At 43.4% G+C, this 17,193-nt stretch overlaps 2 protein-coding genes across 3 annotated transcripts in view; both read right to left on the reverse strand.

Annotated features, from left to right (window-relative positions):
* Positions 1-4,406: 4,406 nt before the first annotated feature.
* LOC129133029 (acrosin-like) lies at positions 4,407-6,681 on the reverse strand. Its single transcript, XM_054652622.1, has 5 exons — positions 6,620-6,681; positions 6,127-6,339; positions 5,557-5,822; positions 5,140-5,276; positions 4,407-4,739 (listed from the first exon to the last, which is right to left on the reverse strand). Exons 1-5 carry the CDS (start codon positions 6,679-6,681, stop codon positions 4,407-4,409), a joined length of 1,011 nt encoding a protein of 336 aa, XP_054508597.1.
* A 5,082-nt stretch (positions 6,682-11,763) lies between these two features.
* LNPEP (leucyl and cystinyl aminopeptidase) overlaps positions 11,764-17,193 on the reverse strand; it is a 50,456-nt gene continuing 45,026 nt past the window's right edge. For both annotated transcript variants that reach the window (XM_054652512.2, XM_054652513.2), the window contains 4 exons: positions 16,485-16,646; positions 15,509-15,649; positions 14,454-14,535; positions 11,764-13,448 (listed from right to left, as the gene is read on the reverse strand). In XM_054652512.2, coding sequence (XP_054508487.1) covers positions 13,317-13,448; positions 14,454-14,535; positions 15,509-15,649; positions 16,485-16,646 — 517 coding nt within the window. In that variant the 3' untranslated portion in view covers positions 11,764-13,316. The remainder of the gene's footprint in view (positions 13,449-14,453; positions 14,536-15,508; positions 15,650-16,484; positions 16,647-17,193) is intronic.

Raw genomic sequence — 17,193 nt, forward strand, 5'->3', positions numbered from 1 at the left:
TCCATGGAAAATTCAGGGAGCCCTGAGAAGTTGATCCCCATCACTGGCACTACAAAAGTATCTCACACACTGCAACAAAATGGAGAAACCTTGGTCCCTTGCTTTCCCAAGGAGGAGATGAAGAAATGCCCAAGCCCCTGGAGAAGGATACCCTCCTGACTCCTCAAGCTCTAGTGTCCTTCTCACTACCACCCTGAAGGGACTCAGCTCTCCAGATCTTACAGGCATGCTTAACAAGCTGTGACTTTTCTGAGAGTCTGGGAAGATGGTCTCTGGCAGCTGAAAATATGTAGAGTTGAGATGCCTGTCTGTGATTAACAGATATTGGGAATTAAGTGGTTCAATACCTTTGAGGTCCTGGACTTTTAATTAAATCTCAGGGCTGGAGGCTGGATTTTTCCTTTCTTTCTTTTTTTTTTTTGTTTGTTTGTTTGTTTGTTTGTTTTAAGTTCACACTTGAATCAGAAAATGTCATGAATTTAATGCAGTTTTTATAAGGGGAAGGTTCTCTTCTTACAAAGTAAACACTGTGGACAAAATTCCAATATGGCCTTATCAGGCACTGTGCACATCAGCTGGGTATGCTGGTCAAGCATCACCTGTGCAGGTGATCTCTATTGAAGACTAGAGGCAGGCTTTGCTCCCTGCTAACAGGTCTCAGGGACTCTGAGAACGTGTGCACCCTTGATGAGCAGAGCTGCAAAAAACATTGTAGAAGACTTAAAGATCACAGTTGCCTTAAACACTAATTGCAAAATCACAGAATCAACTAGGTTGGAAAAAACTTCTGAGACCATTGAGTCCAACCTGTGATCAAACACCACCTTGTCAACCAGACCACAGCAATAAGAGCCATGTACAGTCTTTCCTTAAACACCTCCAGGGACAGTGACTCCACCATCTCCCTGGGAAGCCCATTCCCATGCCCCAAATCACCCTTTCTGTGAAGAATTTTTCCTAATGTCCGGCCTCAACCTCCCCTGGTACAGTTTAAGAGTTTGTCCTCTTCTTTTGCTGGTGGCCTGGGAGAAAAGACCAACCCTCACGTGGCTGTACCCTCCTTTTAGGGAATTTCAGAGGTTGATAAGGTCACCCCTGAACCTTCTCCAGGATAAACAACACCAGCTCCCTCAGCTGCTCCTCATAGAACCTATGTCCCAGACCATTCACCAGCCTTGTTGCCCTCCTTTGGACACATTTGAGCATCTCAGTGTCCTTCCTGTACTGGGAGGGGCCCAGAACTGGACACAGCACTCAAGGTGTGCCCTCACCAGTGCTGAGTACAGGGGAAGAATCACCTCCCTGCTCCTGCTGGCCACACTATTCCTGACACAGGCCAGGATGCCATTGGCCTTCTTGGCCCCCAGGGCACACTGCTGGCTCATGTGTGGACCAGCACCCCCGGGTCTCTTTCTGTCTGGGCACTGTCCAGCCACACTATCCCCAGCCTGTGTGCTGCAGTGGGTTGTGACTCAAGGGGAGGACACAGCACCTGGTCTTGTTAAACCTCATATTGTTGGATTCAGTCCACCTATCCAGCCTGTCCAGTTCCCTCTGCAGAGCCCTCCTACCCTCTAAAAGGTCAATATTTGCACCAAATTTGGTGTCATCTCAAATTTGCTAATGGTGGACTCAATCCCTTCATCCAGACTATTAATAAAGGTATTCAACAGGACTGGCCCCAGAATTGATCCCTGGGAGGCTCCACTAGTAATCAGCCCCCATCTCTAGATGCAGCACCGTTCACCCCCACACCAGGCTTGGCTGTGCAGCCTGTTCTGAACCCATCAAAGAGTGCTCCTGTCCAAGCTGTGGGCTGCCAGCTTTTCCAGTAGTGTGCTATGGGGAGATGGTGTCAAAGGCATTGCTGAAGGTCAGGTAGACACATCCACAGCCTTCCCCTCATCCACCAGGGGGGTCACCTGGTCATGAAAGAGAGCAGGTTGGTCAAGAACAACCTGTCCCTCCTAAATCCATGCTGGCTGGTTCTGATCCCTCAGCTGTCCTGTAGGTGTTGAGTCACCTCACTCAAGATGATCTTTGCCATAGCCTTGCTAGGCACCAAGGTCAGGCTGACAGGCCTGTAGTTTCCCATGTGCTCCTTATGGCCTTTCTTATGGCTGAGCATCACATTGGCCAACCCAGTCATCTGGCATCTCCCTGATTACTCAGGACTGATGGTAAATGATGGAAAGCATCTTGGCAAGGTCTTCTGCCATCTCCCTCATCAACCTAGCATGGATCCTGTGTGGTCTCATAGATTTGGGAGCATCTAAGTGGCTCAGCAGGTCACTAACTGCTTTCTCCTGGATGACAGGGGAAGCTATTCTGCTCCCTGTCCCTATCTACCAGCTCAGGAGGCCTTTTTGTCCTGAGGACAACCTGTCTTTATTGTTGAAAACTGAAACAAAGAAGATGTTAGGTACCTCAGTCTTTTCCTTATCTTTGGTAACTATATTCCCCGCCTTGTATAATAAAGAATGGAGGTCCCTTGCCCCTCCAAGATGTGTTAAGATCACTGAAGGACTTTTCCCACCATGGCAAACTCTCCAAAGAAGCAACTGCTCATCTGTGATGACTGAAGCTCCCCCTCCCTGAACATGCCTCTGTGAAATCCAGGCTGTGAGTTAACCCACCTGAGAGGAACATGAGATAAGATTGTCTGGGTGTTATCTCCAACTAGAAGGAGAAAAACAGATACTGGAGGAGCACTGATACCAGTCAGAAAGAATCCACACAGAAAGTCAACCCAGCAACTGTGCTGAAAATCAACTCTGAGTGTAGTCAATGAGCATTAATTCCTTTGTTTGCTAAAATGTATAAATAGCAAAAAGTTTTGAACACCTTGGGAACCACATCAGCAAGAAGACCAGGGTGAAGAAAGATGCAACCAGATGCTTCCTGGATCCAAGTGTGGTGATAGCTTTTTACTTAAGCTGTCTTATTCTTTCTCTCCCTCTGGCCCTCCTCTCTGCTATTTCTGGCTATCTCTCTACTGCATATTGACTGTTAAATAAAATCCATACTATTGACTTTGGTGGTGTCTGCGCCTTAATTCAGGTAGAGGTGTCTGTTGGTAGTTGGATCATAACAGACATGCTGACACAAAAGACTGCTGCTGTGAGAGGGTGAGATGTGCAACTGATCCTTGGCCCAGGGATTGGCACTGGAGAAGGCAGGTGCAGCTCCTGGAGTGTTTGTGCATTGGTGTTACATCCCATTTCTATGTGGAAGGGAACAAGATTTGTAGATGTTCACAGATGAAAAAGAATGGCAAAACCCAAAAGGATCCAAAAAAACCTCACAAACTCTTATTAACAAACTACACATTCAGCATGGCAATTGGTACATGTTTTGCCACTATCTTCTAATAGTAAGAGAAACAAAAGAATAAAATAATAGAGGGAAGAAGAAGGGAAAAAGAAATTGGGTAGGAGAGGAAAGAAGTTCACGGTCCTGGGTCCAGCATTGATCCAGCCAACAGGTGTCCAAGGTCCTGAAAGAATGCCACCCAGCCTCTCTGGTGAAAGTTATCTATATAAGTTAGAAAGTTTTATATTGATAACTATAGATAAGTTTTCCCCATTCTGGGATTAGGTTCCTCACTGTTCATACAAATGAGGTAGCATGTGCAACCCAGTATTCTGGACCTTTCTGGAAATGGGCTGAGGGGCTTTGTGGGTTTTTTGGTGGTCTTGCTTCTTCCTCTATTGGTCTTGCTTGCTCCTTAACCCCTCTCCTGCACTTAAGCTGTTCTTTATGTTGTGTGGTCACCATGGACTCGAACAGGAAATTCAGCTCCAGAATGGTGCTGCCTTACCTTCATATGGCTCCCCTTTCCAGGCACATCTTGTTATAACTTGCCTGCTTCATGGCTGTTGGTGTTTAGGGCAGAGCAATGCGTTAACTCTTTACTTCTTAGATTTCTACATTGGTTAAAAAACCCAGTTACTATCTGATAGGGACAAAAATAATCCTTAGGGGAGAGGACTTCACGTTTTTAATGACAGGGCAGCATTTGCACCATTTTTTTCCCTTTCTCTTGTTTCCCTAGTGTTGTGTTTCTTGCACTTGTTGTTGCAGACTTAAGGTGGCAGATGCTACTATTCCACTGTAGGGAAGGCATTGATCTGTACAGAAGGGAGTGTGAAATCATATTCTTCCTAGATGAGGGTGAAGAGTTCCCTGAGTTAAGGGCTGCTTGGGAAATGATCAAGCCAGTAGGATTTTATAAAATTTGGATGGAGAGTATTCTCAGAGCAGAAAATACAGGTATCCTTTTTTTTTTTTTTGCTTACAATTTAACATTTAATTCAGTTTAATGAAATTCAAATTAATATAACTCTGAAGGAAAGAAAGGGTTGTGGTCCACTATAGCCTGAACTGCAGGTGGTCCATTCTGCAGTTCAGAACAGTTTTCCCTTTAGGTACTGCAAGATATCCTTCAGCATAATAAAGAATTGCCTCAGCTTTTCACGTGGAAATGGACAGGGTTGCGTTGGCTGTGTAACTACCGGCTGGGGGGCTGCGGTGTAGGTTGGCGCTGGCGCTGGAGTAACTGTTGGAGTAACTGGCTTCCTTCCCATCGTTTTCCAGATCCAGTTGTAGTAGTACTGAGTGGAGGCAAAGACTGAAGGCCGTTTGGGTCTGGCACAGCCTATTCCCCAGCTGGTCACACCAAGTTGCCAGAAGACGCCAGCGCGCTTGTCTTCGCAGACAAGAGGCCCCCCACTGTCACCCTGTAGCAGAGCAGAGAGGATTAAGGTGCTTTTGCATGCCCCTGAAAGCGGTTAGAGCTGGCTCCTTTACTCTCCCAGCCCCTGCCAGAACTGCATTCCTGGCAGAGCAAGGCTCTACTCAAGTGATGGGACCTGCGGAACCTTGACTCCCTTGGGAGCAGGATGGGGGCCTGTAAGGTGGGGCTTTCTGTCTCCCCTGTGCTTGGATGTTTCAGGGTTGGCATCTGGACCTCACTGAGCAAGGACTCACAGATGGGAAAGGGGGCAGAAGCTCAAGTGGTGGTGCAGAGCTGGGGCTGGGAGAGCAACTGGCCAGGGAAACCAGGTGCTGGGCTGTGCTTGGGTGGTGTGATGGGGCTGCCCACACTGCTGGGACTGGGGGACTACAGCATGCTCCTACCTGGCAGGTACTAACACCACCCTGCCCAGCACACACGTTGAAGTCGTAGATGTACCCATCGAGCCACTCGCTACTGTTGCATAGCTGGTTATTGACGAATTCAACCTTGGCCTGCTGCAGGATATCTCTACCTGATGCTGTGAGCAAAGAAAGGAATGAGTTCCCAGCAGCTCCTTGCCCATTCTCCTGGCCTGTGTGTTGAAATCATTCACTAGGGCTTGGTTCTGCCTCTAGAGAGCTGTTGGAGTGCTGTGTCACTGCTGTCTGGTGTTGGGCAGCAGCTCAGGCCCATCCCTCCAGAGGCATATGTCCCACAGCCCAACTCTCATTTTGGCCTCTGCTGTCAGGAAGCCCCAGCTATCCCTCCCTGCTGTGCAAGCCATGCCCTCAGGGCACAGGTCCCTTATGGGAACTCACATTTTACAATTCTATCACCCCAGCCAGCAACGTAGCAGTTTTTCTTCTCTGGCAAATTCATCGAAGGTCCAGGCAGGCAGGCGGTCTGAATGTTATACCTGCACCGGACTGGCCTGTCCAATTCCAGCAAGGCCACGTCATTGTACTCAAGAACAGGAACGTATTTTTCGTGCATGATCAGTCGCTTAATCCGGCGCACTTCCACATCAGGGCCTGTTTGGGCCAATGAGGTGGCCCCAAACACGATGGCCCACTCGCTGAGGGGGCTGGAAGGCAGATGGAGAGAGGGGTGAGGGGGTGTGGAATCATGTGCTGTGACAGCCCAGCACTTCCCTGCCTTCTGCTTCCTGAGGCAGAGAGGAAAAACAGGACTACCGACAGCGAAAGTAGACTCAAGATATGTTAAGCTGGAGGCTGCTAGGAAACAGTGGCATGAGCCCACTCTTCTGCCTGAGCAGTCTCTCGGCTGGGCCCTGCAATGGCCTGGCACTAGGCACACTGCAAGGAAATGGGATGGGAATAGCATGCACTGGTGGTGTGGGGATATCCCTGTACCCTGGTCCTCCTTACTTGGTCCTGTTGATAAAGCAGTGGGCAGCTGAGAGGAGCCACTGTGAGCTGATGAGGGTCCCTCCACAGACATGCACAGACACAGGTGGGTTCCAGTAGCAACGGACACTGGCAATTCCTGCCCAGGCCCCAGTCCCTGGCAAGACATCTGAGCCACCCACAACGCGTGTGGAGCTGAGGGTACTAATCATGGGCCGGAGACCACAGGTCTGTCTGTAAGCAGAAAGTCATTACTGTCCAGTGAGAAGGCTTGCACAAGGCTTTGGTTGCAAAGCCAGCAGGGCCAGAGGTGGGTGGGCCTGGGCACATGTCGGCCCGTTTCTGCTTGAGCCCTGTAGACAAGTGGTGCCAGCAGTCTGGGTGCTGGTGATAAACTGAGGCTTCTGCCCAGGGTTTTGGAAACTGGTATGGCCACTGGTGATAAGTGGGCATCCTCAGGGAACCCCCTCAGCCTTTGCCTGGGTCTCCTCAGGTCAAGCCTGGGGCTACTTACCCACAGGTGCCATGTGCAGGCCCGCACAGAGCCAGTAGGATGAGGATGCACAGCAAAATCATTGTGGTCAGAGACAGAAGTCAGCTGCAAGGAGAGAGGGCTTGTCACCTCCAGTGCAGCTGCCAACGTAGTGCCCACAGAATTTGCACAGCTGCAGTGCCCTTGGCCCCAGAGCTGATGTCACAGAGGGACTGGTTCCATGTTCTGGGCATGGTGCTGGCCTCTGGAGGTGGTGGGGGGAAGGGCAACGTAGAGCCATAGAACAGAAAGGTCTGGATTGGAAAGTACCTTAAGGACCCACTAGTTTCAAACCCCAGCCATGCACATGGATGCCTTCCACTACACCAGGCTGCTCAGAGTCCTATCCAAGCTGGCCTCAAATGGTAACAGGAATGGGGCATCCACAGCTTCTTTGGGCAGGCAGCCTGTGCCAGCACTGTGACAATGATACAAGATTTTATTTGTCATCCAAAAATCCTACAGAATTTGCAGCAACAACAATTAAAAGCAACACACATTCTGATTTTTAAAAACAATTTGTGAAATTGTTTTCATTTTCTTTGCTTGAGACAGAAAAATCAACTAAACAAATGCAACTTGAGGCCTCAAGGAAAAAAAAGTTCCAATGCCTAAACTCTTTTGGTGTTGTTTAGAAACTAACTGTGAAAAATTCTAATTGAAAGTAATTTTCTTTCAATAAGCCAGAGCACCTTTACAGTTGAGCCTGTTCATTTAGTTGTTTCCATTGGACTGCTGAACAGCTTACCCCTATTTCGAGAGGTACAGCAGAGGCTGTGCATTGGACTGCCATTTCAGTGACTGCTAACAAGTTCCTCTCTTTGATTACCAAACTCCAATTTTCTTAGCTTTCCTTTGATGAAGTTCAGGGAGGACCAAGAAGATGGAAGGTTTCTGCCCAGCTTTCCAGAGTCCAGTTTCAAGTTCCCTGGTGTGCTGTACAGCACACACACAGAAGGATCAGATGTCAGAAGCCTAAGACACTGCATTTCCAGCTGCTGTCTCCAAGACCTGAAAACCCCTAGGATCTGCATTCCCTTATTACACTGCACCCTTGCCCTCCTCTCTGAGTAGGCAGTTCCAGCCTTTTGGAGGGACCTTTTCCCTTTGGGCATAACTTGCCTGCCCACAGCTGCATTTTGCAAATCCCAGCTCAGGGAGGCCTTGGCTCACACAGGAGAATGAGTGGGACTGCACACATGGCTATCTGTGAAAATAGGCCACTTTATTTCTACAGTAACTAAGTCACCATTGGCCATTGCAGCCCATGTGGAGGAGGAGTGTGGACACATTGGGCCTTTGGCACTGAAGCTACCTTTGGATCAGCAGGCCCCAGAAGGAAAAGGCTGTGGTCCACTGCAGCCTGAATTGCAATCAATCCCTCCCTAGCATGCCTTAGGCTCCAGGCTGCCTGCCTTCAAGCTGCAGTTTGACTTAAGCCCGAGATGAGGCTGGGCTTTTGTTTCTTAGAACTCAGTAAATCTGGTAATCCCCTTCCCCTGCCTTGGTTACAGGGGAAAAGGGAAACAAAAATATTTATTTCAGTTTGTTGCTGCATTTCTTTGGCTTTTAAGGCAGAAATGCTCTTCACGTCATGCCAGCAGTGGTATTTTGGGCAAAGTGGGCATGAGTTTGATGCCTTTGGCTTTTGCAAAAGGAAAAGGAGAAAAAGAGGAAAAAAAAAGAAAAAATGAAAGAGAGAAGAGAGAAAAAAGAGAGAAAAAACAGATACAGAGAAAAAAGGAGAAAAAAAATAGGATAAAGGTTTTCCCTGGAAAGTGTGTTTGTACCAAGGGAAGCCTGAACATCATGTGGTACCATTTCACAAATTTCACTTTTACAGGTTCTTGAGGGCCTTTGTTGTTGATGGCCACATCCCATGGCCAAGTGTGATCTAAGGAGGTCTGCAGCTGTCACCTTTGCACATTGAAAGCTGCTGTGGTCAAAACTGCAGGGTTTTAGTTTTGCTTTGATATTTCCCCCAGTTTGGAAATTCCCCCTCCCCCCCTGCTCCTCCGTTTTTTTCCCCCTTAGGAACAGGGCAGGAAATTTATTTTTGTCTGAAACTCTCAGCCTCTCTCTCTGTAATAAATACTTTCAGGTTCCCACTGCATTCAACATAGGTGATACTAAAGGGTGTTTTATACGGGTATGGGAAAAACTACAAGCCTGTGTTTTTAGAACTGCGCCTGGAGGAGAAGCCATGCCGAGGTGTGATGGTTATGGATTGCATGGAGGCAGGAGTGGATGATGCTTGGGAGGACATAAGAGAGCTGTACACCCCCAGCCCCACCTTGTACCTTCCCCCTGCTATACAGATGAAGAGGCAGCAACTAACTGGGGAATGATGAGCAATGCTGTCAGTACTCCGTATGAGAAGTCAGAAGGGGGTGTCTGCTAAGATCCTGTAGAAGGGCCATCAGTGTTGTGGGTCTGTCCATTGCACAAAGTCCCTGCACCTGCTGCACAGTGTTACAGCATGTGCAGCAAAATATGCTGTGATGCTACATTAATAAACAGCTATTTCCACAAGCTTTAAAAATATTAGATCTTTTAAACCAAGGGGGAAAGCATCTCCAGAAGCTCTGGTGTGAGCCTTCACCACAGGGCTGGACAATTCATAGTTGGATTTCTCACAGAGGCTGCTCCTAACTTGGAGAGGTCAGAATGATGTGATAGGGTGCAGACATTCTTCTATGATTTTTTTTTTATTCTTGAGCTCATCATCATGGGGCTGATTTGATCTTGTCACTTTGTGCCATGCAAAGATTTTTAAAAAAACCTGAATTTTTTATTTAATGAGTCATGAACAAATCGGAGTTGTTCAGCCAAAGCTGAAATTTGAGAAGAGGTTTAATTTCAGGAACACTTGCTGCCTGAGCTTGTTGCAAAGCTGGAGCAAAATGGACTTCGAAGAAAGGACAGGACTGCACCATTAAGGGATAAAATAAAAATGAAATCAAGAGAAGTTGGTATTTCCTCCTTGGATGGATGCACTGATTTAACTGTGATTTCTGCATCAGCTGGCTCCCCAGTATCAAGAGCATGCCACTTTTTTGCAGACCTCTGAATCCTGTGCAAGGGTGTGCAGATACCACTGATCAGGCACAACCACTGGCATCATGAACCCCACAGCTGAAAGCATCAGAAAGAAGAGGCCTTTGCTCCAACAGAGCAGGACTACAGCAACAATCCACATCACTCACTAATCTCCGGGGGGCTATGTGGGCACTATGTGAGTCTTCTGCAGGCGGGTCCATGTGGCTAGTTCTTGTGAGGGACAAGTGGCATTGTTTAGCAAGATGACCTTTTTCCAGACTTTTTTTTTACATTTAGGGCAGTTTAAACACATATTTTAGCTAAACACAGCTTCCTTAGAGGGATCCTAAGGAAGGATGCCTTTAAAAATCGAAGTGTGGGGAAGAAAGCAGTCTATCCTTATGCAGAGGTGAAATAGATGTTTCTCTCCCATGGCTCTGGGCAAGCCTGCACAGACCTACGGGTAAGGACCTAGCACAATAATAATGGCTGAACTGGTGCACATCTGATGCCCACTCTGAATGTGAGCACAATAGCCACAGCAACAGGATGGAGCTTTGTCTTCTATCCCCAGGCACCCCACTCCAGTGGGTATAGCTCATCCTCAGGACCAAGTAGGATGAGCAGCATATCCCTCATGACTTGTTCTCTGAGCTGGATGAGAGCTGTATGAGAGAGGCTGAAGATGCTGAGTGGAAAGAAATGGCAAGGTAAATCCCTGCTGCTGCCTGTGATGGGAGAGAAGTGCCCACACTGGCAGTATCCTCGGGCTCTGCCTTCTGCTCTCTGAACACTTTCTGCAGCTGCAGGTGCTTGCTGATCTGAGCAGCCTTCTGCTCTTGCCACCACAGAAATTTAGCAATGGAGTTGGAGATCTGGAGCTGAAGAGGAAGTAAAAGACAGTATCAAGTGCAGGATCAAGCCCTGTGAGGCCACTCTGTTCTTGCAGAGCCTCTGAGTTGAGGAGCTGCACCACCAATGAAAGGGTGCTGCTCGACAATTGTGTCAATAGTATCAAAGACACTGATGGTAATGTGCAAGCCACATTCCTCTGGGAGTAGCCAAGCTTGGTTTGTCACACAGCCCTTCTCTCCCAAATCAACCCTGCCCCAATGACAACATCCTTTTTTGGAAGTCCTGCTGTATCTTCAAATTCTGTAGTCATCTCTCTAGCATTGCTAAGGCTGGCTCATTAAGTAAATTCCTAAGGTGTCGAAGGAAACATTTGCTTACTACACTTCAGCCTATTAGTCTGCATTTTGTACAGCCCCTAAAAGGTGGTGTCCTACATGTGGTAGTCTCACTAAGTACTACTTATCTATATTGAGAATTCCATAATCCTGCATTACCTGGGTGGCCCTGAACAGTTCAAGTTTTTGTCCTGCACCTGTGGCTAAGTTTTATTAACCTTACTCACACTACCTCTAACCAGAATCCAGCCAATGGGACATCCAACTCTCTCTGGCTCTCAGGGTGGAGTGGCAGTCCTCACCTTCCCTTGGAGGCTTTTTCACAGTCCTCCTAACACTGGGTTTCTGCTCACTGTCCTGCACTGACACCTCACCCTTTTCCTAACCCTCACCCTGCCCTAAGCCATATCCAACATGAACTTTGCCAGCAAAGGCAGTCTGCCTTGCACCAACTCTTCAATATTTCAGTCTTCATCAATTCCCAATACACTCAAAAAAGGACAATTGTATTTAAGCATTTCTCATGGAAGGAGGAATTGACTCCACTACAACTTATTAATAGGGCTGGAGACTCCCTAACAGAAAAACAATTTTAAAACCTCTACAACTGACATAACAAAAGTATGCATATGCTACAAATGGTAAAATGAAAAAACCTCCCCAACTTTCCAGATTTTCTTGGTACACTTTCTTGTCTAAAACTCAGCTCCATGTTATTGCTTCATACCTGTCACTAAAGCATTTTAATAGAATAGTGACAATTTTTAAAATTCCAGCGCAGAAATCAGGAGGAAGATGGGATCCTCTTCCACAGTTTTGATTTTAAATTTTTAAAGACTCAATACTGTGGCCAGGAATGAAATAAAACACATGTGCAGTGCAGCAGAGATAGAAAAGTGGAAGTTTACAACTGACCTCTAATTTAATTTAAGAAGTGACTAGGAAGAAAAAGATGGCATATATATGTACATATACGTACAAACACACACATAATATATATATACACACAAATATTCAAAGACGGAAATAGTATTTCTGTAGAATTTGAAAGATTTAAAATACAGAAGGAATCAAAGTAATAACACACGGAGTATAAAAATTCCAAGAATATACTTAATTGCTATTCTCATTCCATAATTTAATAGTTAAAAATTGGCTAGCATGAAACCAGAAAATATACAATGGTAGTGAAATGAAAAGATAAAAAGTATGTTTCCTCTTGCATGTATTGAGTATATATATGTACTGTAACTCCAAAATGGCTTTTTTCACCACTTCTGAAAGACACAGATTGCACTGCAGGTATTGCATCTTTATAAGTGTTGCACATTAGGGTTTTAGCTCCTATTCTTTAAAAGATTTTGAGGATTTGTCTCACAAGATTTTTTATAATAGTAGAAAAACAAATCGTTAAGATCTAAAATAGAAGCTTTCCTAAAACTAAGGCCATGAAGAGAGAACAATGATGACAAATTACACTGTGATTTCCAAGTTATCAGGCAATGAAAGACCAGAAGCTTACAAAAATGAAGTGACTGACTAATCTATCAACTGCAAATGCTCTGCATCAAGTGGTGAAATTGAAAGTCAGTAGTCAAAAGGGCATAAATCAGTATCAGTCTAACAGATGAACTAACCTGAAAAAATACAACTCTGTGCAGCTGGTCAGAGACCAATACTGCAAAATCAGTTAAAGTTCGACTATTAATGATGAGATTCTCAAAACTATCTGATCAATTCAGAGTACAAGTTCCAAAGCCACACCACTGTTTCGGGAAATCTTATCTCTAAAATGCTTGGCTTTGTTGTTTCTTCTTTTCCATATTACCATCCAGCCACTTTTACATATCAAATTGTATATTATTAGTGTGAGATTTTTTTAGTGTGTAATTCCTAAAGAACACCATGAAAATAAAAAAATTCAAACTTAAATTGAATTGGAATTGTATTTATTTCACCTCTTAAACTTCATAACATTCACTACTACTTAACATATCTGAAATATAATTCTGTTTCACAACAGCTTCTATATCTACAAATGTGGAAACCACATACAGTTTTGCATTAAGAAAAAATCTACTGCTCAATGGAGCAGCCTGCAAAGAAGTCACGGTAACTCTTTCTTTCTTACCTGTCAGTATTAACCCTCTGCCAAGAACCTATTACACAACTCCAAAGGAAAGGGCATAAGTTTCACATATAAAATTATATTTAATCATTTGTGCAGATGCTTGGTCAATAGATGAAAACAGTTTAGGGTAAGTACTTATATATTGCTCAAAATGCTTCAAGGAAAATAAAAATTTATCTGAGACATGCCCTGAGCTATCTAGATTCCTTAATAGTGCAATGTTGCAGTGATGCCTCGTTTCACCCTGGCTTTTGCAAATGAAACACAATAACTGCTCACAGAGCTCCTAAATGGCTGACACAGCACAGTATTATATGCACTACAGCAGCTCTTGCAGCTTTGCCAAGTTTCTCTCCATCCACTGGATATTGAGCTGAATTGTGTCAATTGCCTCTTTTACACAATGCAGTTGAGAACTCTCTTCTGATTTTGACTCAAAAAATGACTTGACCTGCATAGCAAGAATAAAGAAATAAAATCTTAATTAAAATCAATATTAGCCACACAAATAGGTTCTGCAGCAAAGGCTATACACACATGTTGCAGCAAATCTGTTTTTGAGAATTGTTTGTATCAACGCAGTAAGCAAACCTCTCAAAGGATTTCCCAAAATGCAAGGAAAGCATTTTTCACAGATACAGCACCAATAACTAATTTGGTTTCAATATGTCATTTCACCAATAAACAGACATTCATTTACCATATCACAAAGCCAACAGAGAGTATGCAGAGTTCTGAAAAAGGAGTGCTATTCTGTGACAAAGAATTGGTTGTTGCAAGCAACCCTCTCCAGCATTCTGGAACAGCCCCCACACCCGATCATCATTATAACTATCAATGCTAACACCTAAAATATTATGGGTCAAACCATTAACACCAATCTCTACCAAATTATCTGAATGAAAATATTAGACTAAACTGTAAACAATTCTTGATACATTAACTTCAAGCCTTGTTAGGGAAGACAACAGAGCTTTCTGAAAGCTATTAAACAACTCTTGACTGATACTCAACTTCCACAATAACTCTTTGGGATTGATGATGGAAAAAATCAGCAAAAGCAGTTTTTATGGCACAGTATCACATTTCAGAGATACAGAAAGCAAATCTTGTCTACAAAATCTAGACCAAAATTACATATAGATCAAGTCATTACTTTGTGAGACAGCGTGTTCCAGTGTAGAAGAAAACAGAGCAGTATAAACCAATAACTGGGTTCAACTCTGTAATGCAACTCTGTCACAGACTCGGTATATAATCTCCCAGCGTCTATGCATATATTTACCAAATGCGAAATAGGGAAAGCAACTGATAGGGAAAGAAACTGATATACATACTCTCAACAGTATGTCAAGGATATAAATAACATGTGAACATGTGTTTTCCTCATCCTTCAACTAAATGAAAACAGCATTGGCACTGGAAAATAACCCTTTCTGGCAGATTGTGCACCAACCTCAAGCAGATGTGCCTTTGTTGCAAACTGAGAAGTTGACCAGGTAATAATATTCTGGATAGTATATGAGCCTAGGTGAAACCTGTAAGACAAACAAACATTTTCAGCTAGGAGACACTTTAAGATGAAGTTTTGGTTTATGTATGCATTCTTTTCTACTATTTCTACTTTTTTGTTTAGTAGTTCGAAAATATTAAAAGAACTTACATACAATACCTTACATTACAATTACATACCTTATTTTTCAAAAGAAATAAATGTTCTTAGAAATCCAAGCCTCTAGCTCCCTATTCCCTCTAAAATGTAACATCAGAGCAAAAGCCATGGATTCTATCACTGATCAAACAGTAAAGAACTGATGATACCACATAGTGAATATCAAGATCTGTATTTGTGGTACGTATGTGTTCTAAAGCTCTACCAGAACTGAACTTGCAACCAGGTTTTCCTTCAAGTGAAGTAACTCTGTAATATTGGTTATAAAGAGCTTGCTAGAGCAGAAGTTTTCGTAGAGGAGAAACTTTTCAATCAGAATGAAACTATTTAAAATCAAAGCTGGGATTTAGAAACAGGTTTCTAGTATTGTTGGCTTTCTGAAGACTTGGGGAGCCAGCTTTCCTGCTGGGTATCCTTCAAGGACAGTGAAAGACAACATATTTCTGAAGCAAGTGGGATATTTTGATTACTTGGTTTTAGGAGTGCTGTGGCAATTCAGAAAATATAAATGCTGAATTATTTCCCTGGATGTCCTTTTGAATCCATTTGATCCACATAAATATCTTTCAACTGAACCAATCATCTTAGAGACAGCAACCTTCCAAGAGAAATTAAGATCAAGATTGTTCAGAATTACTGTGAGGCTCTAGGATGATTGTTAAGAGTTCAAATTTTATGTAGGAAGTTATATTTGCAAACTCTGATTTTAAAACATGATTTAGAATTTTAATATGAATATTCTTATATGAACACTCATATTTATGGTCCTGTTTGAAACAAAGAAACAGGTGCTTTTGCCACTGTGAGGCTGAAAGTTTCAGCTGCATGAAAAGCCTTACTTTCGTGTAAGCTTTTCCCAGTTCTCTTTGACGAAGTCCCAGCTCAGCAAATATCCAGGCAAACTCTGGCTAATGGTTGATATGATATGTGAAAGCTCCTGTGACCTGATGATTTCTCCTTCAAGACTGTTCTGCATTAGCCTAGGAGACAAAGCATATGCAAAGACACAGGAAAAAACCCCATGATTCATATGTTCACACGGGTTTCCTAAAAGTCCTCAATTAGATGGAAAAAATGATATAACACATCAAGCAAGCAAATTCTGGTACCTGGAAGAAATCAATGTTACATTTTATTACCACAACTGTATTTACTTAGATTTAATTTCCAGAAGTCAGAATAACCTTAGCTCTAATCCAAGTACCTGAATTTTCACTGGTGTTGGAAAAGATGAAGTAAATTCTAATAACTTGTAAAAGAAAAACAACACATTGAAGATGTAAGAGAGGGAAGCTGAAGACCAAATTAGCATGACAAGTCTGTGTTGTCCATGCAGTATTAAGATTTAATCTACAGAGAGGAACATAATGTAAAGTCAAATTTTCACCCAAATAAAGAAATGGAAAAAAGAAGAGCAAAAAAACCCAAACAACAAATATACCTCAATTAGCTATTATTTTGATTATAAATATTTATCAATCTTTTGATTGCTCTATAGAGCAGCCTGCAATTCTGCTACCTGCACTGCAAAATCTGAAATTCTGTGTTACCAGTAGTGCAAAGCCTGTAAGTTAAATTCTTTTCTCTTTATGCATATTCAGAATTTGGTTTTTTGTGTTGTTCTGTTACATAAGTTATTTTTAAGTGAAAAATATCAGGTTCTTTGTGTGTACGGAAGCCTGTGCAAAACATTTGGATAGATTTTCTTCAGCACTCAGAAATTTTTTCAACAATAGAAAAAAGGAAATGCACTTTTCCTGGAAGATTTTATCACTTGTAATTTACACAGCATAGAACTTTTTGGTGCCTTCATACCAGATCAGCTTTCTGGCATCTTCTGTGCTGGCCAAGGCTTCAATCATTTTGCTTTTCTCTGCTTCAGAAACTGAAGAGAAGTACATCTTCAGGAGGAATTCCCAGCCATCATCAGACTTGGCTCCAACTGCAAATATGGCTTTCATAACATCACTAGGCAGACTACAGGGAAAAACAAAAACAACAAAACAAATAAACACAGGGGGTACAAAAATGCTCACCTGAGGAAAGAAGAACGAAGTCACAAAATTAAAATACTAACTTGAAGGAGATGCCTCTCTTTGGAGCAAATTGATTCTGTAGCAATTGTTAAGATTTGGCATTACTGAATTCATGCCAATCTAATACTTTCAGTCACTAGGAACAAGCAAATCATTTAGCCACATGAAAACAAAGTAAATTGTACACAAAATTGAGAATTTTCTACAGTTAAAAATGCACATGAATCCATAGCAGAAGGAATTCTGCATGATAAAAACGTGTGTTTTGGCTTTGCCACTAAGCAATCTTCTTTCAGCATGCAGCTCAGGAAATGCAGATGAAAAAATACTTATGGCTGGTTTTGCAGTAAAACTAAATGAGACTGGAGACAAGTCTGGCACAGTCACCCTCTCATTGTGAAACAGCAATTACTTCTACACATGGAACAGTTAAAGACAGAATCACATTCTTTATCAATACTAAGTCGATGGTGGTGGTGTGGTGGGGT

Source organism: Agelaius phoeniceus, chromosome Z (assembly GCF_051311805.1).
Source record: "Agelaius phoeniceus isolate bAgePho1 chromosome Z, bAgePho1.hap1, whole genome shotgun sequence".
Lineage (NCBI taxonomy): Eukaryota > Metazoa > Chordata > Aves > Passeriformes > Icteridae > Agelaius > Agelaius phoeniceus.